Genomic DNA, 24,394 nt, shown 5'->3' with positions numbered 1-24,394 from the left:
ATGCCGTCCTACAAGCATCATGCCTAATAGTGAATAGTGACATCAAGGACATATCCACTAACCGACTACAGCCAACCTGCGGTGCGAAGATCACACAAGATTTCTTCCAAAAATCGACGAGCGTCGGCTCAAACCAGCGGTACTATAATCCCTTGGTGGCCTGTGCGCGCATATACCTGCACAGTATTTGTCGTCTAGTCCAGGTTTTGAACAATAATTTCTTCGCGAGAGACCTCAATTCCACGCCCTGTGCTCTGAATCATGACAATTGAAATACAGATCATAGAGACCGGAACTATCCGTGTTCGTCCGAGCCAACTCACGCAACCTCCAGGGAATGTTCTACTTCGCCGGCTACGATTCCTGACAGATTGGAAACTTACCGACCCAATCCCGATCTATGCCTTTCTCATCAAGCACCCCGAAGGCAACTTTCTATTTGATCTGGGTGAGACACCACGATGCCTGGAAAAGGGTTATTACCCCTGGTGGCAGATTGGCCACCATGTCGTCTCCATGAACATCGGCCCAAATGACGGACTTGGCTCTCAGCTTCGAGAATTGGGAGTGAATCCAGAAACTGATATCAAGGCTGCCATCATCTCGCACCTGCATAGCGACCATGCGGGCGGCCTATCCGACGTCCATGGAATGACGGAGATCTACGTCGGCTCGGAACACTGGGCTGCCTTTCAAAACACCACGTATGCGACCATGGAGGGCGCAAACCCATCAGCATGGCCCGAAGGGTTCAAGCCAACAATGCTGGAACAAAACGGTCCACCTATCGGCCCCTGGGAACATAGTTACAAGATATCAAGCGACGGAAGAATTCTGGCTGTCGACACTCCCGGGCATGTACCGGGTCACCTTTCCTTAATCATCATCGACGACGATGTCACGTATTTCCTTACCGCAGATGCCGCGTACAGTCAGACGCTCCTCGATCAGCAGCTCATCGACGGTATCAACACTGACCCGTATGTTGCGTTGGAGTCGCAACGGAGGATCAAGGAGTTCTGCAAGTCCAGGGATGTCGTGTTGCTCCCCTCGCATGAGTTTGACTCGGTACGACGGCTGAGAGAGAAAGAGGTTTATCGGCCAAGTGAGACACAATAGATAGTATTTCAGAATACGCATGCTATTTGAATATGTATTTTTCAACGTCTGTGACTACGTACTGTACAATCATGATTCCTTTAAGTTCTGTCGTAAGAATTAAGTTGTAATTGAAAGGGCGACACAAGCCTTAGAAATTACGAATAATCACATATTCACAGTAACACACATAAAAAATAAGTCTGCGAGGATACTTGTCGTTGGCATAGTACTGTATCATAGATTATAGATCATTGAGCTGCACTGAGCCAAATGACACCAAAAATGGGGCGACCGTCAAGCCCATAGACAACCCGCGAAGTCCAAGCATCATACCTCCACTTCTCATTTGCGACCGAAGCTCATTTTAAAGATTATGCGCGAAGATACCACGTAGTGTCTGAGCCATCCAGTTCTTTCAAAGACACTCCATTGCCCAAATACGAGAAGCGATTCGTCTTGGTGCTGTACACATACTCCCAATCCTCTCCCCTGAAGTGCTCGAGCATATGGAAGAAATGAATCCTACTTCCTGGATGCAGAGCTGTCACCGGGCCGTCTCTGGTGCCAGCTTTGAACCACGACGCACAGGGACCAGCCCAAGCAGTCCGTGGCATGAACGTGGCAATGTGCTCAGCAAACTCGTCAACAGCGGCACGGCTTGGTGATATAGCTCTGATCTGTTGTGTCTGACATTTCTTGATGATATCAGTGACGTATTTCGAGATCAACTCGACAATAGTGAATACGCTTCCGTGGCCGATTGGAGCATTCGGACCTAGAAAGACTGCTATAGGATCAGGTTCGGGTCTTTTACATGATACATGTCAAGGGCAGGTAGATGGCGCACGTACCGAAGTAATTGGGAAAGTCGGGCACCGCGCACGACATGTATGCAGATGGGTGGGTTTCGGTCCAAATATCCTGCAGGTTGCCCTTCCGACCGACCAACGGAAAGCGTGGTCGAAAAGAGACGTTGAACCCTGTAGCACAGACGATAGCATCTACCGCAATCGTTTCTCCAGAACTTGTTACGAGGCCTGTCTCGTTGATAACTACAATTTTGTCTGACACGACTCGCACATTGTCTTTCGTTAGCGAGGCTAGATAGCCAATATCAGGAGTCATTCTACGGCAACCCAGGGGAAAGTCTGGCACCAGAAGTTTGATCAACTCCTCATTGTCTCCCAAGGAGGACTTCATGTAGTGGGTGACCAGCTCTCTGGCATTGCGGTGGTTCGTGGTGTCCTTGAGTACCTGGGGCATATGAGCATTTAGGGTTAATCAATAATACAGACCGCTTACGATTGAGAAGTTGTTGTTCACCTGCTCCTCAACAGCCTTTATGAAGCTGAGATAGAAGTCTGGGTCTAATTTGAATCGTTGGATTTGTTCGGGCAAGAAACGTCCCTTCTCATCCATCTGAATCTGAGATAGAATGTCACTAGCTTTCGAGAGCGAAAGACTCTGCAATTGTGGAGGCACCATCCACGTCGGTTCGCGAATGAAATGTACGAGCTCCCGCACACCTTTTGTGTGAGGCGTTTATCAGCAATGTGACGAAAAAGACTTATCCTCTCAGAGCCTTATGAAAACTTACTTTCTTGCATTGCAGGTACAATTTGAACACCTGATGAGCCGTTGCCTATCACGGCAACTCTCTTACCAGCCCACTCAAACGTTTCATCCCATTTGGCGCTATGTAAAAGTGATCCGGCAAAATCGTGTAGTCCTGGTATATCAGGCCACTGCCAATTACTGTTCGCCCAGAATGTTAGCGTTAAACAATTGTGTAGTGCCCATCCTTGGAGAGTCTTACTTCAAGATGCCACTTGCATTCAAGAGAAAGTCGCAATGGTCCTCGAACTCCACACCTGTGCGGAGCGACCTGATTTGCACCCTCCACGAAGCAGTGTCTTCATTCCAAAAAGCACCCAAAACCTCGTGCTCCAAGCGAATCCGTTCCTTCATACTTGCGTCTTCACATATACTACAGAGATACTCTTCGATTTCTCTCGCCGGCGAGAAGAAGCTGGACCAGGCGTAGTTTGGCTGGTAAGAGAACTGGTAGTTGTGGGAGGGTATGTCGCACTGGCAGCCAGGATACCTATTCTCAAACCAGGTTCCCCCAACACGAGAGTTCTTCTCGTATACAACACAGTCAAAGTTTGTAAGCTCCTGGTCAAGTGTCTTGAGGATGTTGATTCCACTGGCTCCTGCACCGATCGTGATGATACGAATAGGTCTCACAGTACCGAGAGGCTCCTCCCTCACCGTGTAGCGTCGATGGCTGTCGCATCGTGGCCCTGATTCCTTATCATGACTGCTTGCAAGCTCCGCGCTCTGCGGCCCCATCTGACTAACCAGCATCTTCAAACGCGAGGCTGACATGTCTTTCGAGATTTGTCTGGGCCGGCTCGGAAAAGGTAACAAATCTGGGGATGTCCTTCAATGGTAACACTGGGGTCAAATGAAACTCGATCAACATGTTTCTACTTGTATGACCATTGTCCTAGTATTCAAATCGTGCATCGGCAGTCAAAATAATCGCACACTCTCACGGGCCTGTGATGCGGCAGTCGGCAGGCGGCAGTCGGTTACTACTCTCCTCTCCGTTCTACCGCTCTTCTAGCAACAGACGGTCGACTTGAGCTTGCAATATGATATGTAGTTCGCGGCAATCGGTATTCGGCGATCGGTAGTTGGGATTTGGCGATCGCTAGCCGGACTGGAGTATTTGATCAATGGTGCTTGTCAGAGGCCCTGTACGACTATATATTGAAGCACCACGTAGGATTCCTAGAGACGCAGTGATACTCGGAATATTTCTCAATCCTGAACAGAGGCTTCCTACAACAATCATGGCACCATCATCACCATCCGAGAAGGCCATCATTGGTGCACAAAGGGCACAAGCTTTCCTTGGACCAAAAGTACTGAACCGAATTCAGCAATCAGCGGTAAGCAGGCCCAATTCAATGCCACCCAAGCACTTCGTCTGATCTTGATTGAAGCGCAGCGACCTCCCCACTGAGGTCAGCTCTCAATACATAGCGGAGGTCTGCTTTTCCGGCTATGCAAACGAAGCTCTTACTTTCAGGGAGCGCTCGATCTTGAACATGGGCATGATGATTGCCCTTAATCGGACACCTGAGCTTCGCATCCACATTGGGGCAGCACTACATAATGGATTGTCTCAGGAGGAGGTGGTAGAAGTCTGTCGGCACGCAATGGTGTATTGTGGGGTCCCTGCCGGAAGAGAGGCGCTGTCTGTAGCGAGTGATATCTTTGCTACTGCACAAGAAGCACATATCTGAAGGATGATACAGTTACCTTGTACTCTGACAAGCTTATTGACTTAGCGTTATTCAATGTATTTGGCTTGGTCACATTATTAGAGAAGTAGTTTATAGCAATGCAGTAACATTATTTATTGTATTATTGTCCTATGTTTTTCTACCAGTTTGGACTCAGCCTCTGTCGGTTAACAGCCACTAGCTCTGTCCATTGGGCTAGTTCTTTAGCGTCGACTAGTACTACACGTACACGAGCCACCAAGCATACAAAAAATCGGCAAAAAAAACTGCAAAAAACATACAACAGCGGGGATTCGCTGATGGTCACCCACTCAACTACTAGTCCGCCGGTACATTGCTTAAGTATGGCTGAGCGAACGGGAAGCCCTGTTTTCAATGTCCAATGGTCGTATGTATCAGATGTGCGCAAAAGAAAGGTCTATCAAGCAGGATGTTTGGATTATGCACAGCGGTATCTCCTCAAACATCGGGGCTCGACTCAAGGGGACTGTTATGCAAAAGGCAATTGTCTTTTGGGGTTATTTGTATGTCTTTCAAAGAGCCTCCTCGTGGAGCCGTTGACCACTATATCGAATACCTTGAAATATGCGAGTTCTCGCGACTATTTGTGTGTGGATATCCCATTGGGAAAGATATGATAATCAGATCAACAAATCGATGACATGAAAATGAAGTCAATGTGTATACAACTTAGTTTATTCAATTGCTATTTGAGGATGATTGTATTCATCAATCATGTGTAGTGTCCAATGTCCCTGGCAGTAACATCCTGCGCCTTCCGCCATTCATGATACATGGTTACATTTGCGCCATGTAAATTACAATTATCCGTTCCCCACTTCTTGACAAACAGTGCACGACCAGCTTCTGCAGTCTGCCACCATGCGTCTTGAAACCCGATCGGGTCGTAAGTCCAAGGTTCACCTTTGCCTCCTTTCTGTTTGTTCTGCCACGTATTCCTGCCATAGGGATTTCTTAATTTCTTGTTGGACAATTTCTGCAACTCGTTTCTGAGCGATCTGTATCGCTCCGACTTAACTTCGTCGCCTGTGGACTTGCCACTTTGCGCGGAGAGCTTTTGGCCGGAAGCCGCACGAGCGTCTAGCGGAAAGAACTTCAGCTCAGGGTTTGACACGACATCAGCAACATCGAAGATATGTCCTGCTCTGACATTATCTGTCGTGTGCCCGAGCATTCGCGCTCTCCCATACGCATCGCAGTCTGTGGCGTAGTACGGGATAAATGCATCCCACTGTCCGATGTTGCGCCACACTTCCACATTCACCAACATCAAGTTGTCGAATTGGAAGAACTTGGCAGCCCAATTCCCGTCGATCCTGTCCTTGGTGACATTCGAGGCCTTCATGATATCGAGCACTCGGTGGTAGAATGGCACGTAAGGGACATCTTCCTCCTCACTTAATATTCCAACGTCCATGTGGCTCCAGAAGTAGTAAGGCCAATCGCGGGCTAGCGCTTGTCGAAGAAGATAATTTTGCAGTTGCGCGAAATTGAGCAGTGTCGGGGTTTGTTGGATGGATACGCCGTATCGATTCCGGAACAAATCATAGTCGAGGAAAAATGGGTTCTGCTCGGAGAGTTGCTTCCTGTCATTTGCGTCGAATGTGCCGCTGTTATCGATAATGACGATATCAGTGCGTGGCCAGCCAGCTGATATATATCCGAGGACGGTTTGTCTTAACATAGCGTTGTTGCGAGTGAAAGGGATAAACAAAGGCGTGCGGAGCCGCTTGGTTGGGGGTCGGTTGTAAGAGGCGATTGCAGGTACATGTTCGGTTCCTTGAGCCGCAAAGTAGAGCTGGGCTGAAGATGTCGATGAACCAAAGATAGGTTCGTTCACTGCTGGCCAAAGCGAATCCGGTCCGGACACCTCTTGCGCTGTGCCATAACCAAGAAAGCCGACAGCGATACAGCCGAAGACGATGGTGATGATACCTACAAGATGTAGGAGTTGTAAAAGTGGCCGGAGATTCCTTTTGCTCACCATAGAAATCTCGGAAGCTAGAGACTCTGAGGAGGAAGCGTGTTCATTGTGAAGAAGTGAGAAACGGTAGGGGTCCTGGGAATGCTGCCTGGCAAACCTGCCGAACGCCCATGACATCAACGAAATTCGAACCATTGAGCAAATGGGACCATAATCTCAACTTTGGAGGTGAATTAATCCACTTTCAGTAGTACGATTGGTATATGTGACAATAAAACAAATGCAAAGAAAATGCCCAGTGAGAAGTCGCACTTCCCAGCCGTAACTTTCAAGTAATTTAGAAAGCAAGAAAAAGGACTGTAGGGTTCTTCGACGATTGCGAGCCTCCAACGCATCTTGTATAAAATCAATAGAATACAGCTACAAGTACTGAGGTTTCATATCCAGGACATTCCACTACCTGTGACCTCGCCCGCAGTTTCGCAACATTCACAGACCATCGATCAGCAAGCAAACCAGTAACTATGGGGATCGAACGACAGAGGCGTTGGGCTTAGAGAGACTGCAGAGGATATTATAAACCAGAGAGTTGCTTATAACTCCGATTGATCTCGAATAAATTCACTAAATTTGTTGGCTGATCAATGATCTGTGAGGTAGTGTTGCGAAGTGATGGACAGGAGGAAAGCGAAAGGTTCGAAACATAAACCCCGTGGCACGTTGGAAATCAGATGTCCTGCACCATCGTTTCTATCAATGTAGGATTAAAGAAGCTAATCAGTTGTTCATTTCTCCTTTGGCTGCTAGTCAGGCTGCGGAGATGTACATTGCTCCGGACATGTGAGGAGGAGTACATGGGTGAGCAGTGTAGAGTGGGGCGACACTACACTGGACTGGTAAGGATCTTCAAAGGCCCTTAGCATGAGCAAGCCAACGCATTCGAAAATCGTAGGTAGATAATGATATGCTATTATCTGTAAACTGTAACTGAAAGACTTTTCCTATTTACAAACCTGGGCATACATAGTATGGGATGATGGATCAATGAGTTGATGGTTAATCACGTGATACTAAGTGAGCATTCGCGACAAAGACCCGGCAACTACACCCATAGTGTAACCTCCAGAAGACGTATTCTATCGCACCCACGCTGATCAATCCGTTGTGATCAGCAGCTAATACTGCCACATGTCAACTCTCTGAATTCGTTCGGAACTCGGAAGGAGATACGTTTCTCATTTAATGTTGATACAGGATTTCTTATTCCCAATGCCATAACTTCTTTGATAACATGTACATAATAAATCAAGCTATCTGAACGGACTCCCGACAAAGAAAATACACTTTCCCCTAGAAATTTTCATAGGTGATTCTGATACCCATTTTCCAAAACGCCTGCAGTAATCTATCTCAAGCGAACGCAGGAGGTACAACAAAGCATACCGAACGACAGCTAGAATTGCGCGTGGTCCAAGGCTGATGTACCCAGAGAACAAGATTCTCTCGGACCATCAGTATCTAGATATGTGCACGTGCGCACATAGTACACACCGATGATTGACACCCTCGACAACCTGGAATTTCCTTTGACCAGTGCGCAGCTGAACGAAGCTGTAAGAAGGTGTCGCCAATGAGCCGGAGATCTGCATACATGAGGCTGCGTCACAAATATACCCTGTTTCCTAATGAATTCGCCCGTGGAAATCGGAACGGGTTCTATCGTGATCAACCGGACGCCTACGCAAGGATCGCCCGACGGACATTAGATGGGGCGATCCGTACCAAGAGGAAGATGATCCACCGGGAAACCTATATAGAAGATGCCAATGACTCTATGAATTTTAGTTTTATCTAGCAAGAAGTGAGAATAGAAATTCGTGGACGCTTTATCGTACACATGACAACAACATTGTCGAATATAAGTACCTAGGTAGCTACTGTCACCAGGAAATGTAACGCAGACTATAAGAATGCAATCATCCTCGAGTAGAGTACCATAATCGCCGTCATTTCCGACATTACAAAGGATGCTTTGTATCGGCAAGCACTTGATGTATCTAGGGTAGGGGAGCTCTTGTGCCTAGGCTAGCTTTTCTTCAGTTCGCGTGTTGGTATCTTTAGTAAGGTAAACGAAATAAAGATTTTATACGTAGACGATTTGAATTTCCCAAAAGATTTTGAATCGTATGCATCATCCTATTTAAAATTTCGGGTTCCTTTGAGTGCGTTAAAACATGTATGACTGACTTGGTAATGCTGAATTATCTACCGATCGATCCACAAAAAGATAATCACTTCCAGTTTAACAAATAAGTCATCCATTTCCAGTGTCATGTTATTCCTTTATGCCATGTGAGAGGTAGGTAGTGATTCGTCTGGATGAGTACCTACTTGCTTGCATCTAATGTTGTATACACAGTTCGCGCAACATGTAGTGAGGCTGAAGGTCCACGGTTGTATTTTTGAGATGGCTAACAATCCAAAGCATCATATCTCTAGATACTTGTCTTTTGATTCGAAATCTATCAAAATTCGTTGGGTTTGACATCAATCTATAAAGCGAGGCCAACCACGACGACAATCAGCCTGGCGTCGCGTATTTGGTATAGAGAAATTGTGCAACTGATAGAACAGTTCTTCTAATGCGTTCTACCACTACCTCATATTACGATGAAAGAGAGTTTCCACGTCACTTTTATTCATCTGCAGCGTTCTTTGTTGTTGCGGAGGTGAGCAGGAGCCTGCAAAAGTGAGTACAGAGTTTTAGTAAGCAAACAATGGTGCCGCTCGTTACTGCCCAGAATGGTCGCGCCCTCACCATCTTCAGCCTTACCACCCCACCCTCCACCTTCACTCTCGTACCTTCAACCAAACCTCAAGAACAGATCCAGCTCGTTTGTTCCGTTGGGATACATCGGAGATGGAGGTTTATCTCAATAAACTTCCACCGGATCTCACCGATAAAAGCTTGAAAGAGCAGTTGGCGCCGTTTATTCGAACCCTCGGCATCAACACCTGGGCGTGCGAGAAGCCGCATAAGAGACCTTTCGGATTTATCACCTTCTTGCATAAACATGATGGACAGAAATTTCTCTCTGTTCATGGGACGAGGAACTCATCCTTGACTCTTCTTGGAGGACGAATCCTCTGCAAGGCAAGCGACAAGGCGCCGGACCCATTCCGCCTCAAGAGCTTAGAGAAGGCAGTGGAAGACGAACGCGAAGCTCAAAAGTGAGTAAACCCAGTGCCCTGTCGTGGTTCTGCCTTTATTCTTTCATATCTAACCATTCTCAGAGTCCCACCTGTTGCTCCCCAGGCAAAGGTAATCTTTGCGACGAGACGCGTGACCTGTGGATATTACGATTACAAGAGTGGGCAACTCACCTACTGTCCGGAGGTTCAGTGGGAAGCCAGCACTGGTTTCGCGAAATTTCAAAAGCGTGCCATTGTTGTTGAATTTTCCGGACAAGGTGGCAAGATACAGATCCAGATTCCATATCGAATCGTCGAAGCTCTTGTTGTATCGTCTGTCAAGTCGTCGTTGACACTCACCTTGTGGGAAGTGCCAAGCTTCTATAAGAATATGGACGACGAACTTGAAGCCTTGTTGGCTGCCCTGAATGTGAACCGGGCCAAGATGGGGCCCTCCCGTCATCGCTTAACTGAAATACCGGGCGGCGACAAATCTCACAAAGAAATTGTCGGACAGGCACTCGTGTATCAATTTGAGCTTTCGCCCTACGACTTCAGTCTCATGGTAGGCCGACTAAAGGCTCGAGGTGCCATACCTATCTATCACCATAACCTCCCAATCTGTGAGCAACATAGGCAGAGAAGTCTTGCAGAGGGTTTGCAAACATTGAGAAATGCAATGGCCAAGCACAGCACTTCAGTGCCGTTTGGATTGCTGTTTCAATTAGAAGCATTGGTAAAGAATGGTTATCTATTACCGTGGATTGTCCAAGCCCTTCTTGAAAGGTTAGCGAAGGAGTACAACACCATGGCCATGAAACATGGCTTCGTCGTTTCGTCGGCAGCGATCAAGAAACTTTTCTCCCAGATACAATTCCCAAGTGTCTACGTTGATGCTTCGGAATTTGAGGTTGACTGGCTTTATGAAACCATATTGGCAAATGAGAAGGAAATCCAAGGAGGAGGTGGGGCCGTGCTGATTTCCGAAAAGGGACGTCAAAACCTGACTATGATTCACAAGGTGAATGTCACACCTAGTGGCATCACTTTGTACGGACCGGATCCCGAATCTAAAAACCGCATACTTCGACGCTTTTCGGATTACACCGAATACTTCATAAGAGCTCAGTTCTGCGATGAGGATGGTACAGATTTACAATTCAATCAGAAAGTCTCGAACGAGAATATCTACAATCGGTTCAGGCAGGTTTTCAACAAGGGGATTCAGGTTGGTGGTAAAGTATTCGGATTCCTTGGATTCTCACATTCTTCACTGCGCAGTCATTCAGCGTGGTTTATGTCTACATTTTTTCACCAAGGGCAGCTTCAGGGTTATTTCTCCGTGATTGCGCATTTGGGGAAATTCGACAACATCTATTCACCAGCGCGGTGTGCCGCGAGGATCGGACAAGCCTTCTCGGAGACTCCCATGGCAATATCTTTGTCCGACAATGGCATCGCAAGCTTTGAGATGAACGATGTCCGGTCGAAGGATGGCAATCGCGTTTTCAGTGATGGGGTTGGAACGATTTCCTGGGAAGTTATGGAAGCTATTCAAGCTGCTTTACCAAATCTCCGACATGGACCAACTTGCTTCCAGATACGTTGGGGGGGAGCGAAAGGAATGCTTGCTCTTGACTCTCGCTTAGAGGGAGCCTGCATGTACCTACGCCCTTCTATGATCAAGTTTGACAGCAAGGACACTGCAAATTTGGAGATTTGCGATACGGCCAAAAGGCCAATTCCAATGGTTCTCAATCGTCAGGTAGGTGTTTCCGGCAATTCTTAGAGATTAGCGAAACCAAAAGCTTACCTGAAGTTTAGATGATCAAGATCCTTGAAGACATGGGCGTATCGAACGAGTGGTTTCTACGCGAACAATCAATCGCTGTCCGAAAACTTCAACTTATAACTGCTCACATTGCCAACACAGTTGGCTTTCTCAAGCGATTGAAGATTGCGGATAGGGTGGGATTTCCTCAATTCCTCCGGCGTCTAGACTCCATCAAGATAGATTACCGGAAAGATCATTTTCTTGCTGCAGTGGTCGAGGCAGCCGTTCTTCGAGAGCTTCGACTTATCAAGCATAAAGCAAGGATTCCGATCTGTCAGGGTGTAACTCTGTTCGGTATCATGGATGAGACCGGCTTTCTAAATGAAGGGGAAGTCTTTATTACTTTCGACCCTAACAAATATATAGATGGCGAGACTTATAACCTGGGTGAACGACGAATGATCATCACGAGGTCGCCTGCTCTTCACCCGGGTGATATCCAGCTTGCGATCAACACAATTCCACCAGATGACTCGCCACTACACGACCTCCGGAATTGTATCATTTTCTCACAGAAAGGCCATCGGGATCTTCCAAGTTGCCTGAGTGGAGGAGATTTGGATGGTGACATTTATGGGGTCATTTGGGATCGTGACGCCGTCCAACAATGCATAAGAGTGTTTCCACCCGCAGACTATCCAAGGACAGAACCACTGAACATTGGACGACCAGTGGAACAGAGTGACATGACGGATTTCTTTATTCAGTTCATGTCAACAGACCAGCTAGGACGTATCGCGGTCCGCCATATGATCCTAGCTGATCAAAGGGAAGCAGGAACCGATGATCCAGGTCAGAAACTCACTTGTTTGTATGTCACTGAGCTAACCATTTGATTTTCAGACTGCAAGCTTTTGGCGGAAATGCACTCAACTGGCGTGGATTACTCAAAAACCGGAGTGCCCGTTAACATGGACGATTTTCGGAAGATGAAAATGAATAAACTCCGGCCGGATTTGTGCGTAAACTATCTGGTACCTTCAAGATAATTTCTAACTCCTGTCAAGCCTGATGCCTGCACCTGCGGCCACCATTCGGCACCGGAGCGAGATCAGCTTTGATGATCCATCAGGTCCAGGCTCTCTCGATGACGATGAAGAAGGATCTGGTCCAGTCTATGAGTACTACTATTCCGAGAAGATCAATGGAATACTATACCGAGGTATCGACGAGAAGAAGATTTGGTTTCAGGATGTCCACCAACCGTCGCAAAATTTTACCAACATTTGGTTTGGCTTGCTCAATTATCTGAAAAGAAGTTGCATGGACGTAGCATGTGACTTACCGTGGTCTCAATATGTTCAGAAAGCCTGGACTATTCGCGGCGTGTATGTACTTAACCGTTTTTGATTGATTCCCACTGACGTTGTTGCAGATACGAGGATGCGATCTGGGGCGCAACACAGGAATACTCCGATCATGCGAGGATGGGCATCACGGAGCTAGAAGTCTTCACTGGTGAGATCTTCAACAAAACTGGGGTGCAAACTCGACGTCAGCGCGACAAGTCTATCTTGTTGAAGGATGAGTTTGATCGCATTTCGCAGTCAACTTCAGCCATGATACGGAAACATGACGACGAATCAGCAGGACCCACCGACGGTCTAGCTCTCAGCATTGCCTGTTTGGATGTTGGGATCAAGAAGCCACGGAGGAATTACGGACGTGAGCGTGAAGAAGGTGATTTCCAGAGTTTCAAGGTTATAGCGGCTTGTTGCGCCTTCCGAGAGTTGGATATAGTAACAAGCATGCGGCCGGGGACAGAGGAGGACTACGTATTTTGACGAAGTGAACGAAGGATAACGGATTGAGGATCTTTGTGGTGCACAACGCGCAAGTAGCGACTTCCATCACCTGCGCGTTTGCATCTTCGTTGATTATGGACTGCTAGTCATCATCCAGACATTTTTGCCATTATTTGGAACCGGCAATGTCGCTTGAGCATAGATAGGGTATCATGCTGCTCATGAATGAAATGAAACTTGTACACTACAAACACATCTTTGACTCTACTATGAGCCCTCATAGAGTATTGATTTCTTATCTATGTGTATATGCGATATTTTCAGATCATGGTAATATTTCAGATTTTGGACTGAGCCGAACAATCACGTCCTGACCATCTTTAGGTGTCACCAACCCGGTCGTCGGCTTCGTGAGATCTAACTCCGGAGCCTTGCCCTCTCCAAGTACATCGGTGTTGAAATTCTTCAACAGTATAGCAATGACGACAGAGCATTCTTGTCTCGCAATAAATCTGCCAGGACAATAGGTGGTCCCGCCACCAAAAGGCTTGTAGCTCGGGCTCTTCGTAAGCTTCTCATCGCGGATGAATCGCTCTGGATTGAAGACATCGGCATCGTCGCCAAAGGCTTCTGGCATGAAGAGAGTTTGGCGAGCTGGCACAGCGACGCGAGAGCCGACTGGAAGTTCCTTGCCGCCAATGATGGTAGGCGCCGTGACCAGGCGGAGGGATGTCGATGCGCTGCACCAGCGGAGGGCCTCGTGGAATACGGCGGCGATCCAGGGAGAGGAATCCATGAGCTGCTTGGTCGACAGTGTGCCGTCTGCTTGGAATGCTGCAGCGCTTTCTTGCTGTACTTTGTGGAGGAGGTCTGGGTCGTTGAGGATGTAGGCTAGAGCCCAGAAGCAGACTTTGTATGTGTTTGTATTTGCGCTGTACAGCATCAGTCAATGGCTTGTACGAAAATTAGATCGCACTATACTCACACAAAAATAATCAGGACCAGGATATTGGCGAGGTCCTCGATCGGAGTCCCCATCGCGCGTTGTGTCTTCTCAAACGTCTCCACGATGAAAGCTGCACCGGGTCGTTCTTCCTCTGGTGTGTTGAGCCACCTCTGCACAGATTTGGATAATTTCGACTTGGCTGCAAACATTTCTTTCGCATCGGGCCATTTGTACCAGAGCTTCCAGTTGTCTTCGTCGAAGTCAATGAAGTCTCGAATCAGGTTTGGTTCAAGTTCCATCATCTTGTCGCCGAAGAAGGCGCGTAGAGCAGCATCCATGAGAACGTCTTGCATGAGTCGCAACAAAGATACAGTAGTTCCCTTCTCGTCTGTGGGTCCCTTGTAGTTATGTGCAATGCTCTCGGGTTTCAATGAATTATCTAGATACTGCAAGCACTCATCTTGAAGCTTGTAGTACAGCGGACCAGGGACCAATTGCTGTTTCCAGAAGTCGTTGTTCAGCTCCGCAAGGCTCTTGTTACGAGGGTTCTGAATTTGCATGATCTTGGCCGGCACATCAACCTCTTCGCTATTAGGTCGGCGATACGTGGTCTGCAAAGTCTTCTGGGATACACCAAAGGTTGTGCTGAGTTCTTGTGCGATCTTGTCGAAAGCGAGGGATGTTGTGTTCTTGTGGAAGTCGGCAACTTGCTTTGGATCGGTGAGGAAGAACATCTTTTCGCCACCAAGAGTGAGCGCAAAGGGCGCGCGCGTGTCGCCGAAGTACTTCCTACAATGTTGTTAATTGTGGGAAGTTCCAATATGTTTAGTTGGTATACCTTGCTCTGGTAATAACATCTTGTCCACTCTTGACATACTGAACAGCGTGTCCTAATACTAAGAAAACATTAGTGTATTCGAAAAATCCAAAGGAGAAACCGCTTTACCTGGAATCCAATAGGGGAGCTCCCTCGGTTCATATGGACGGAATGCTGGCTTGATGGTAAATGCCCACAGTCGAAAGCCCAAGCAGAGAACCCCAACAGCAATAATGGAAGAGAGTAATACCAACACTACTGGATGGACGCCAGCGAGCCAACCACTCGAATCTTTAATAACGGTGAAAAACATTGCGGATGTTCTTACTACGCTCACAACTTTCACATTCCTCGGAAGGAGGTTTATATCAGTGGCATCATCTATCAATTATCACGATTGATGACGTCGGTCAGTGACATCCAAACAAAAGCAAAGAGACCGGAATGCATCACGCTGAAACATGGAACATGTTTGGAGTTACAGATTCCGTCGATATCGATCCTAGCTTGCTGCCTGCTGCGCTTGACGCACTTACGCGGTTACGACGTCTATTGCTAGTCCATTTGATAATCACTCCCCCAATTGGTCGAGATGACGCTGAGTGGGGAGTGGGTGAACTGGGGTATGATCCATGATCTGCATCTCTTGCAAGATTGACCACAGATCAATTTCGGTTACCACTTCTATATATCGTTGAGGGTGGCGATAATCATTGCTCGAGTGAGCTTGGCGTATCCCGAATACGAGTAACACTAAGTGTGATGCTCGATGCACTTCGGGGTACAATATCTTGGCTCGGACTCAAAAGTCGAGCGTTCGAACGCTGCACAACCCAAATGGTCACTGTGCAATCGATTTAGTTCACGTTTGGGTACTAAACGGGCGGATCTAATCTACTATCAGGGACGATTTGCGCTCTTATCTTGTTGGCGACGAAACACGCGGCTCCTCAACTAGTTTAGTGAGCATTAGGCGCAATTAGGCGTGGATTCTATTGTCGAATGCATTTGGTTAACTGTATGCTGTGACGAAAGTTTCGGGCTATGTTCAAACAGACTATGCATCGAGAGAGCGAGGATGGATCAAGGGCCAGGCATTGAGTACGCAAGCAAGTCTACGCAATCAAATCTATGCGTCGAAAAGCTTCCATGAACACATAGATTCCCGGGCCTCGGTGTCATTGCGCGTTTGGAGATGTCCGGTCACATCAAGGTACTTGAAGACAAGTCAAATATGCAGAAGGAACATCCAAATTTTATTCATGTCAAGATTCATTCATATCACCAGGTTGTGAAATGTCGAATGCGACTTTGATTGCGCGTTTCTCTGAACAAACGATATCAAGTGACAGTGGGAATCCGACTGTTTCTCGCACTATTCTTTTTACCTTACTTGGGACACTATTCACCTCAATCACATTCAACTGGGTATCGCAATGGCTAGAAAGGGGACGATGGCTCTTCAATGGCCCTCAATTACTGGCGGAAAAATACGTGAGATTCATCTCTTCCAGAGTAATTGTTTGGCCCAAGGCCCTGACATGACGATTAGAAAAATGGCATCCCCTTCACGATCAAGACGCCGGAGAGGATGTACACACTGGTCTCATCTCCGGAACATATCAAAGAGTTGGGTATCGCGAGCGAATCAAAACTCTCTTTACTGGCAACCGCAGAAGAGGTCTTTCAACCTCACCACACAATGAACGGTGTTGAACTGAATCGACTGGGTCTTCAGCATCGCATTCTGCGATCTCTGACCTCTAATTTTCCCCGAATGCAGGATACGTTGGGGTCTCTGGCACGAGAATCCCTTACGAATGAGTTGAATAAATTTCCATCAAATTCTTGTAAGCACTAGATGAGTGAATAATCAATTCAGTTTGTTTACTATACATTAGGTTGGAAAAGTGTGAGTATATGGGATCTTGCCCAAAACGTAATCGCAACCACGAACACATATACTTTTTACAGTGAAGATCTTAGTGAGTTCAATTACTCGTTCCACTTTATTTTATCATTGCTGAGCAAGAAAATAGGCAGAGATTCTGAATTTATCAAAGCTGCTGTTCAGTATCCCCAGGACGTCTTTATTGCTTCTGAAGTCCTGCGTTGTACCCCCTCGTTTTTGGCGCCGTAAGTTTACCTTCACAACTTGACAACAATTTGATGACGACTGATTGCCTTACGCATCCAGGCTAGTAGCCTGGATTGTTACTGGCGGCCATAAGGCTTCCAAGCACCTGATCGACGGTTTGATTCCCATGGTCAAGGAGCGAATCGAGACCTTCTCCAAGACTTCTCAACGCCCGGTAGGTCGATGTTGCCCATTTTTCCATAGCCATGCTAACTTGTGTCCTTTCAGCGCGACTACATTGAACACATAATCCACCTCTACCCAGAAGGTATAGCCAATCGTGTACCCAATATGGTGCGACAAACTCTCGCACTTTGGTTTGCTGGTGTGCACCAACCTGCAATTGTAAGATCGAGCCAACTCTCTCTGTCCTCACCTTGTTAACCACAGAGCCAGACTCTTTTTCATGCCCTCGTTGATCTATGTAAATATCCGGAGTACCAAAAAGCATTATACGAAGAAATCCAATCGAACATAAATGACTACGGATCTCTACAAATCAACAAACTCCCCCTCCTAGACAGTTTCCTGAAGGAGTCCGCGCGACTGACCACCTCAGAGACAAGTGAGCATCGCTCTATACCACCATATATTATCTATCACTAACCGTCACTGCGCCACAGTCTCCCTTCGACGCAAAGCAATGAACGACTATGCCTTCCAAGATGGCACGAAAGTGGCCAAGGACGACTGGGTCTGTGTTCCGCAACGCGCGCTCATGCGAGATCCCACGATCTACCCCAATCCGGAATCATTCAACGGATACCGCTTTCTCGAGCAGCAGCTCGAATCATCTACCAAGCGAGCAGCCAAATTCACGGATCTCGATCCTGCATATCCCATTTGGGGACTTGGGAAACAAGCTTGGTATGACATCCTCTACGCGACACGTTAGATATGATTAGCCGACTCACATAATATAGCCCTGGGAGGTTCTACGCTGCGTTCATCCTCAAGATTGTACTCACAGAGATTATAACGAACTATGATGTCAGGCTGCGAAACCCCAATGAGCGCCGGACGTTCAGTTGGCGGTCAAGTATGCTTCCCTGGCCTACCTCGCGGATCGAGATGCGGATGAAGGAAGAGGCAAATTAATCAGTTGCAAGCTTTGATGGACTTGTTAACAAATCCAACATGCATTTGGTATCTTAGATCTCCACGAAAGCCGATTTCAAATGTTCTACTTTTTTATGAGATTTTATTGTCGCATCTGTCTGGACCTTAAGGTGATGCTAGCTGATTGTCACCTCCATGGTCACTATCAGCGCAAGGTCGTGTCGATAAAGCGATTGTTCTGTGATTCCTCGTGATCTGCTACATGTTTTTCTGCATTCAAAGTTGCCCTAGGCCGCTTTGATGTACCATATTTCCATGGTTATCCGTAATCGGACCGATAGTCCAATCCCAGGTCGGGTTTATCTATGCCACTCTTTCACATGCTTCTTGCTCACCTACCAAGTGAAAAAAAAGTATTTGACTCAGCATGGGAATCATGGAAACCATTTAAACCGGGAAGAGGGAAAATCACACGCAGATGAAGCCCTCGTCCTCTTAGATTGTGACCTATGGAGTGATACGAAGCCCCTTTCAGTTCGAGCCTCGGCCTAGGAAGGAAAGGAAAACATGTTGGTTGAGATCTTCCTATCAAGGGTTGGAAGGAACGCCTAGCTGGTATTTCCCATTGCTCGTTACAATGTCAAGGCATATGGTGTTCGAGACAAAATGGATTTCATTTTAGTCTGTAATATAGTGCGAGGAGGTTACAGAAAAGTCCATCACCATCAACACCATTCACTCTCACGCTGTCGGACCGATCGAAGGTATTCAGTAATTAAGTAGACGATTCCTCCACCAGGCGCTGAATTTTGCCGAGTTTCTCTGAATGCCGGTCTTTGTTGGCTGGCCAGTAGTTGATCCAAGGATTACTGATCGGATTAAATTGGCCTAGCGTCCATCGGACATCAATTATCTCCGATGGTGAACGCAACCTCTCTTGTGAAAGGTGCATTTGGGTATACCATTACAAGCTGCCATACCTCCACTGTTGCGCTCATGCGTACGCGTCAGGCCCGTCTGAAACGCATAAGCAAGATCAATATCGAGTAGAGGAATCCACCGGACATGGCCGCACCGGATGAGCGCAGCAACGACGATGACGCGAGGAACCCATCCCCAAGACCCCGCAAGAAGCAAAGGAAGCAAAGGCCTTGCTATAGCTGCGATGGTGAGGTTTCAATAGTAATTAACTTCAGAGAAGTTTATTCACATCATCCAGAATGTCGCAGACTAAAAATGAAATGCGATCGACAGGGTTTGTGATCCCACCGCGTAACCACATATCAGCTGATTGTCTTGGACAGTGCCCTGTTCAAATTGTGTTCGCAGGAATCGATCGGAAATGTGCAATAGGGTTGCGACTGACCGGAGGGCACCTTTGTCTGTTTTCCCCGATTGAAGGTATGACGGAGCTAATTGGGCGTATAGTCGAGGCTCAGACCCACAGTCCAGACGACAGCATGGCACAGGGGATAGTTCATTACCAACAGCATTGGAGGACCGTTCCCGTAACACTGAAATGCTAGCTGAATCACATCCAAACCAAGACTCGCAGCAACAGCTGTTACATCCCGCAGAATCATCAGGAGGTCAATCTTTAACACCGGTGCCACTTTGTCACAACGACCGGGACAACCATGGTTCTTCAAACCTTCTGTCCCGTGCAATCGAACCGTACAATGGACAGGAACAGCCTTCACAGATATCACCGCCGGTGCATACCTACGTCTACAGTATTCCGACGGGAGCAAGTGGATCCAGTCACCCTGGCCAGCAATCTGTCGATGATGAGCAAGACGGCTCTCATGGCACCCTAATGCTGAGCAAAGGGGGGAGATCAAAGTATCTTGGCCCTACCGCTGGTAGCGAATGGCTGAAAGACGTACGTTATATTATCTGTCTTGCCCTGCAACCTCTAATTGTAACCTAGTCGGAGACTCAAGATATTCATGATAGCCCACTAAACACGCGAGCTCCTTCTCCAGTCATCCCTGAAGTTTCAGTCCATCCGCAGCCCGGTGGGATAGGGCTATCGGCCTTTCCATTTCATGCCTCGACTGCGTATATCAGCACTCATGATGTGCTCTCACGCTTGCCTCCAAAGGATGAAGCCTGGACCTTGGCCGAAGCATACTATCGTTACTGTGCCTGGCAGTAAGTTTCATGCGAAAATGATATTGGTCTCAACTTACTGACCATTTCAGTCATGACGTAGCACCCAAAGATCGTTTTGAAAAGACCTTTGAGCGAGTATATTCGCTTGCGAGTGGAAGCGCCGTAATTCCACCGGTTGACCCTCAAGAAATTGCGCTTGTGTTCATAATCATGGCCCAGGGAACTAGGTTCAATATTGAAATGCCCATCAATGATCCGTCAGCCGATGAATGGTTGCATCTCTCGGAACAGGCATTGGTGAAGGGAAACTTCTTGTCCAACAACACAGTTGCTGGGCTTCAAACGCTGGCGAGTACTCAGCTTCGTACATTTAACACTATCTCTAATATGTTCCAGCATTTGATGGCTCACTGGCACCTGTGGGCACAATACTCCACTTTTTTGACATCTTCTAACTCGTCGGTAGGCAATTGGATAAAGGGAGGCGTGGGGATATTGCCTGGCCACTTTGGGGCCTCGTTATGCGGTTGATTCAGGCAGTGAGTACCGTCCAAGAAATTAGGATTGGTTTCTAAAGGTTTCCTTCAGATGGGTATGCACCGCGACGGCGCGCGCTGGAATCTACCAGAGGATGTGGTAGAAGAACGGCGGAAGGTTTTTTGGGAGTGTAATGCAGCTGATACTTTCCAGGCGCATTGTTTTTCAAGACCGTTCGTCCGCTCTTTCTGCTGATTTCAACGTTACTAAAATATATTAGATGTGCCATCAACCCCGAGCATTGCGATACGGCATTTCCATCTGAACCTCTTAACTCGAGTGGGGAGAAAAGTTATTATCTTCATCGGTTCGAGCTATCTCAACATTCAGCTGAGTAAGTCTTGATTCAGAATTTGGGCCTTCCATCACTTACACCTGATCAGAATCCTCAATATGGCAATGAAAGTGCGCAAACCGCCATATTCAGACGTGCTCGACCTGGATTCAAGACTGTAAGTACTATAGCAACTAAGGCTGGATCACACTTATGATGATTGGTTCCAGTTGCGAATTCGAGCGCAGTCTCCCCTTCTCCCTGCGTAGTCGCGCAGCATATTTAGCTATGCCCTCTCGATATCCTCAACTAGCAGCTGCCATCGAAGCGTCTCCCGAACCTTCACTGAGGTCAATGGCTCACTCATTCCAGGTGAGACTATCGATATGAGGTGAACTACCGAACAAGCTAACTTAGGTTAGCAAATGAATCTTGCTATAAATATTTCCGAAACTTTTATGAACTTGCATCGCCCTTATTACGCAAAAGCACTTTACGACGAGGAAGGCGATGGCTCCAGATCCATTTATGCGCCTTCATTTCTTACCGTTATTGAACGTTGTGCAGTGAGTATAATCGTCTCTCAACGCGCGAATCACATCTTGACTTTTATAGATGATCATATCACTTGTAATGGATATACACAAAAGGTTTCCAGCTGTTAGTCTTAGACAATGGAATCTTTGGGTAGGTGAATTCTGCTCCATGCAGTCATTGGTTCTGACACAGAGGTCCAGTATCACGTATTTGGTTCCGCCTTATGCTTAGGAACACTTTTGCTACGGGATCCGACAAATGCCATGTCGGCATTCGTGCTTTCGCAGATCGACGCAGCTGTTGATCTTTTCACTTCTCTCATCCAACATGGTGCTGGCTCGCCACGTTATAACCGCAATCTTGAGTGGCTTACTAAACTGCGTGCCCGCGCATCGTCGAAAATGGCTTCATCGTCGCAGGTAGCTGCAGTCCAGTCGAATCATGACGAAAATCAGCGAAGAGGTGATGGAGATGTCGATGATAATGAGGATGTGGAATTGCTTGGTTGGCGGACGAGGCTAATTGAGCGGGCGGGCCAGGAAAGTCCCTCGGTCAAAACAATTCATCTCCCATCGACACCAAACGCCGTCAATAGCTTGAACCGACATCATACATCAGATCAAAGCGAACCAAGGGGCCCGCCAGGTCAGATGAGAGCAACGGAGACACTGCTTGGTTCCGCAAACCCTGCGGCAATTGTCCACTCGACGGACGATCTAGTAAGATTGGCAGGGAAACACTTCTCAAATTCAGATCTAACAGGGTTCAGTTGCACGAATTCTGGGATCCTATGCTTTTACAGGATATCTTTGGTAATCTTCAGGATCAACCAAATGTAAGAATCTCCCAAGTTCATTTTGATTACAACGTTGACTCTTCTGAAACAGCTATCTATTAATAGCGGATCGGCCTGGTGGGCGAGTGATACGTCTGGTTTGGATGTTGCCTCTTGGCCACAAGATGATCGCCAGGCCGAGCATTGATTTGGGGAAGATTTAGTCGTATCTAATATCCCTAGCCATGGAAAAGTAGATCTGCAACTCTGCCGTTCTCTATTGCTATGACGACCTCTGGAATTGTTTCCACAAAGCCAGGAAACTTAGTGATCACTGATTTTGGTGGATTCCATGATAGGCGAACCGTTATCGTCGAAGTAAACAGGTACATTGTTTCGAAAGGAGTATTGTAATGCGGTCGCAATCTTCGCTGCTTCGTAAGCATCTTCTGGGGTGCACGTAAGGGCTTTCCCGTCAAGAATGGCCTCCGAAAACTCAGAAAGATCGTTGATGAACGATCTATCATAGAGGACGAAAGCATCCGGAGTCGTAGCTGTGCGCACACCATGCTGGTCACGGATCTCCACACGGTCCATCGTCGAGTTGCCGTTGATTATTGAGTGGCCTTTCGTGCCACAAACGCGTGTCATTCCTTCAAAGCCATTTCTAAGTGTACGACCCACATGGGTTGTGAGAATTTTGCCGTTCGCAAATTCAACAAGCCCCCATCCATTGTCGCAATCGCCGTATTTTGCCAGGTCACCGTAGACAGCTTGCTGGCCCATGGCTATCACTCGGTTGACCTGCTTTTTAGGGTTTTGGAGCCCGGATTTGACGTTTAAAAAGTAGCGTCCGATGTCGATCTAGTTTTCTGTTAGAAGATGACTTCTTAAGGGAATCATAGGACTAACATCATGAACGCCCATATCGACGAATATTCCTCCAGACTGTGCTGAGAATGAAACGAAGAAACCTAATAAGCGTTAGTAAACCCTTGGGATAGGGATGTTGTGGAAGGGCTGTTGCACCAGTTGGGTCTTGTTGGTCAAGACAGGTTGTTTCCACAGCGTGGATATCACCGAGTGAACCGCTCTCAACCAAGGTCCTTGCAGAACGGTAGGAATCATCATCTATGGTCGATTAGATCCAGATTGGACTGTTCACGAATGAGTTTACTAACATCGCCGGCAAAAGGGCACAAGAAATTTCAGATGAGGTTTAGCCGCAGCTTTCGCTAGGACTTCTTCGGTAGTTATGACATCCACCGAGATGGGCTTCTCGCACATCACATGCTGTCAAGAATCAGCTCTCTATCTTTTCCTTTTCAGAATTCGAGATACCTACAAGATCTAGATCGAGACCCTTGCATATCAACGGCGCATGGGTGGCAGTTGCAGTTGAGATTAAAACAGCCTCTGCACCACTACTCTTCATGCATTCCTCAGGATCATCGTAGAACTTGACAGTGGATGGAAGATTGGATACTGCCCACTCTCCAGCGCCAGGCTTCGTGTCGCAAACAGCTACCAGCTCGATTCGTGGCTGTTGATGTGCAAGTATGCGCGCTCGAATGGCGCCTAGACGACCAAGGCCGATGAGGGCGAGCTTGAGACGAGGTTGCGTTGCCATTTTGCTTTCCATTACAAGATCACTGTACGTGCTTAGACATTCTAGTTATATAGATGCATTCTTTCTAATGAGGAGATAGTTGTTCGTAAGTCCATTCTGTATACAAGGCTCCATGGGATCAGCCATATGCCCGACCCTCCACTCAAAATCCTTGGTGGGTTTCAGAGATAGGAAACAGATCGTGAGTTCGGTTCGAAATAATGGTTGTGTGGCACCGGACTTATTTCTTACCCAGAATGTGCCGGGCCGTTGTGGTCGGCCGAAATGAAAATAAGTCCGATCTTGGTTTTGTTGACATGGCTATCCCCGACCCCTTTCACCCGTAAGGAATCCAGAACGGAGAAACCCTGAGATCGACAAGACAACTACCGATGAAGTCGGCGGACAAATTGTCGCCAACGAAACACCATGTGAAGGCATTATCGATGTCGAACGA

General features: G+C 47.3%; 9 protein-coding genes across 9 annotated transcripts; 5 read left to right on the top strand and 4 right to left on the bottom strand.

Annotated features, from left to right (window-relative positions):
* Positions 1-55: 55 nt before the first annotated feature.
* Positions 56-1,119, top strand: BU24DRAFT_451364 (Metallo-hydrolase/oxidoreductase; the record flags this gene model as incomplete). Its single annotated transcript, XM_033531097.1, has 1 exon — positions 56-1,119. The coding sequence occupies exon 1, from the start codon at positions 262-264 to the stop codon at positions 1,117-1,119; it is 858 nt and encodes a 285-aa protein (XP_033382608.1). The 5' UTR covers positions 56-261.
* A 353-nt stretch (positions 1,120-1,472) lies between these two features.
* BU24DRAFT_481689 (FAD/NAD(P)-binding domain-containing protein) lies at positions 1,473-3,586 on the bottom strand (the record flags this gene model as incomplete). The annotated part of the gene is made up of 6 exons (XM_033533191.1): positions 1,473-1,885; positions 1,953-2,355; positions 2,404-2,627; positions 2,699-2,856; positions 2,918-3,388; positions 3,459-3,586. 6 exons carry the CDS (start codon positions 3,584-3,586, stop codon positions 1,473-1,475), a joined length of 1,797 nt encoding a protein of 598 aa, XP_033382607.1.
* Positions 3,587-3,959: 373 nt separating this feature from the next.
* Positions 3,960-4,415, top strand: BU24DRAFT_463071 (CMD-domain-containing protein; the record flags this gene model as incomplete). The annotated part of the gene is made up of 2 exons (XM_033532079.1): positions 3,960-4,058; positions 4,113-4,415. 2 exons carry the CDS (start codon positions 3,960-3,962, stop codon positions 4,413-4,415), a joined length of 402 nt encoding a protein of 133 aa, XP_033382606.1.
* Positions 4,416-5,148: 733 nt separating this feature from the next.
* Positions 5,149-6,555, bottom strand: BU24DRAFT_481686 (uncharacterized protein; the record flags this gene model as incomplete). The annotated part of the gene is made up of 2 exons (XM_033533190.1): positions 5,149-6,234; positions 6,421-6,555. 2 exons carry the CDS (start codon positions 6,553-6,555, stop codon positions 5,149-5,151), a joined length of 1,221 nt encoding a protein of 406 aa, XP_033382605.1.
* Positions 6,556-9,195: 2,640 nt separating this feature from the next.
* Positions 9,196-13,379, top strand: BU24DRAFT_423268 (RdRP-domain-containing protein). Its single transcript, XM_033528203.1, has 6 exons — positions 9,196-9,591; positions 9,655-11,317; positions 11,377-12,178; positions 12,230-12,344; positions 12,394-12,714; positions 12,762-13,379. The coding sequence occupies exons 1-6, from the start codon at positions 9,281-9,283 to the stop codon at positions 13,168-13,170; spliced, it is 3,621 nt and encodes a 1,206-aa protein (XP_033382604.1). The 5' UTR covers positions 9,196-9,280; the 3' UTR covers positions 13,171-13,379.
* Positions 13,380-13,456: 77 nt separating this feature from the next.
* Positions 13,457-15,207, bottom strand: BU24DRAFT_492937 (cytochrome P450; the record flags this gene model as incomplete). Its single annotated transcript, XM_033533926.1, has 4 exons — positions 13,457-14,063; positions 14,117-14,866; positions 14,916-14,973; positions 15,024-15,207. 4 exons carry the CDS (start codon positions 15,205-15,207, stop codon positions 13,457-13,459), a joined length of 1,599 nt encoding a protein of 532 aa, XP_033382603.1.
* A 983-nt stretch (positions 15,208-16,190) lies between these two features.
* BU24DRAFT_410018 (cytochrome P450) lies at positions 16,191-18,129 on the top strand (the record flags this gene model as incomplete). The annotated part of the gene is made up of 9 exons (XM_033525959.1): positions 16,191-16,388; positions 16,447-16,744; positions 16,796-16,879; positions 16,934-17,030; positions 17,092-17,206; positions 17,260-17,376; positions 17,422-17,596; positions 17,655-17,898; positions 17,955-18,129. 9 exons carry the CDS (start codon positions 16,191-16,193, stop codon positions 18,127-18,129), a joined length of 1,503 nt encoding a protein of 500 aa, XP_033382602.1.
* Positions 18,130-19,053: 924 nt separating this feature from the next.
* BU24DRAFT_423267 (uncharacterized protein) lies at positions 19,054-22,743 on the top strand. The gene is made up of 17 exons (XM_033528202.1): positions 19,054-19,258; positions 19,310-19,345; positions 19,395-19,470; positions 19,519-19,972; positions 20,021-20,244; positions 20,295-20,553; positions 20,602-20,624; positions 20,672-20,744; positions 20,794-20,915; positions 20,963-21,076; positions 21,126-21,194; positions 21,247-21,388; positions 21,439-21,582; positions 21,632-21,703; positions 21,754-22,272; positions 22,323-22,388; positions 22,441-22,743. The coding sequence occupies exons 1-17, from the start codon at positions 19,156-19,158 to the stop codon at positions 22,534-22,536; spliced, it is 2,592 nt and encodes an 863-aa protein (XP_033382601.1). The 5' UTR covers positions 19,054-19,155; the 3' UTR covers positions 22,537-22,743.
* BU24DRAFT_463065 (NAD binding Rossmann fold oxidoreductase) lies at positions 22,653-23,958 on the bottom strand (the record flags this gene model as incomplete). The annotated part of the gene is made up of 5 exons (XM_033532078.1): positions 22,653-23,192; positions 23,241-23,302; positions 23,358-23,459; positions 23,510-23,621; positions 23,674-23,958. 5 exons carry the CDS (start codon positions 23,956-23,958, stop codon positions 22,653-22,655), a joined length of 1,101 nt encoding a protein of 366 aa, XP_033382600.1.
* Between the last annotated feature and the right edge of the window lie 436 nt (positions 23,959-24,394).

Source organism: Aaosphaeria arxii (genome assembly GCF_010015735.1).
Source record: "Aaosphaeria arxii CBS 175.79 unplaced genomic scaffold BU24scaffold_5, whole genome shotgun sequence".
NCBI lineage: Eukaryota > Fungi > Ascomycota > Dothideomycetes > Pleosporales > Aaosphaeria > Aaosphaeria arxii.
This window is presented reverse-complemented; position numbering and strand designations above follow the sequence as displayed.

Coding starts and splice junctions, on each gene's coding strand:
- BU24DRAFT_423268 (XM_033528203.1), top strand. CDS start 9,281: ATGGAGGTTTATCTCAATAAACTTCCACCGGATCTCACCGATAAAAGC. Junction 12,345..12,393: donor AATAAACTCCGGCCGGATTT/GTGCGTAAACTA, acceptor ACTCCTGTCAAG/CCTGATGCCTGCACCTGCGG. Junction 12,715..12,761: donor GCCTGGACTATTCGCGGCGT/GTATGTACTTAA, acceptor ACGTTGTTGCAG/ATACGAGGATGCGATCTGGG.
- BU24DRAFT_423267 (XM_033528202.1), top strand. CDS start 19,156: ATGGCCGCACCGGATGAGCGCAGCAACGACGATGACGCGAGGAACCCA. Junction 20,916..20,962: donor GCGCATTGTTTTTCAAGACC/GTTCGTCCGCTC, acceptor AAAATATATTAG/ATGTGCCATCAACCCCGAGC. Junction 21,195..21,246: donor CTCGACCTGGATTCAAGACT/GTAAGTACTATA, acceptor GATTGGTTCCAG/TTGCGAATTCGAGCGCAGTC.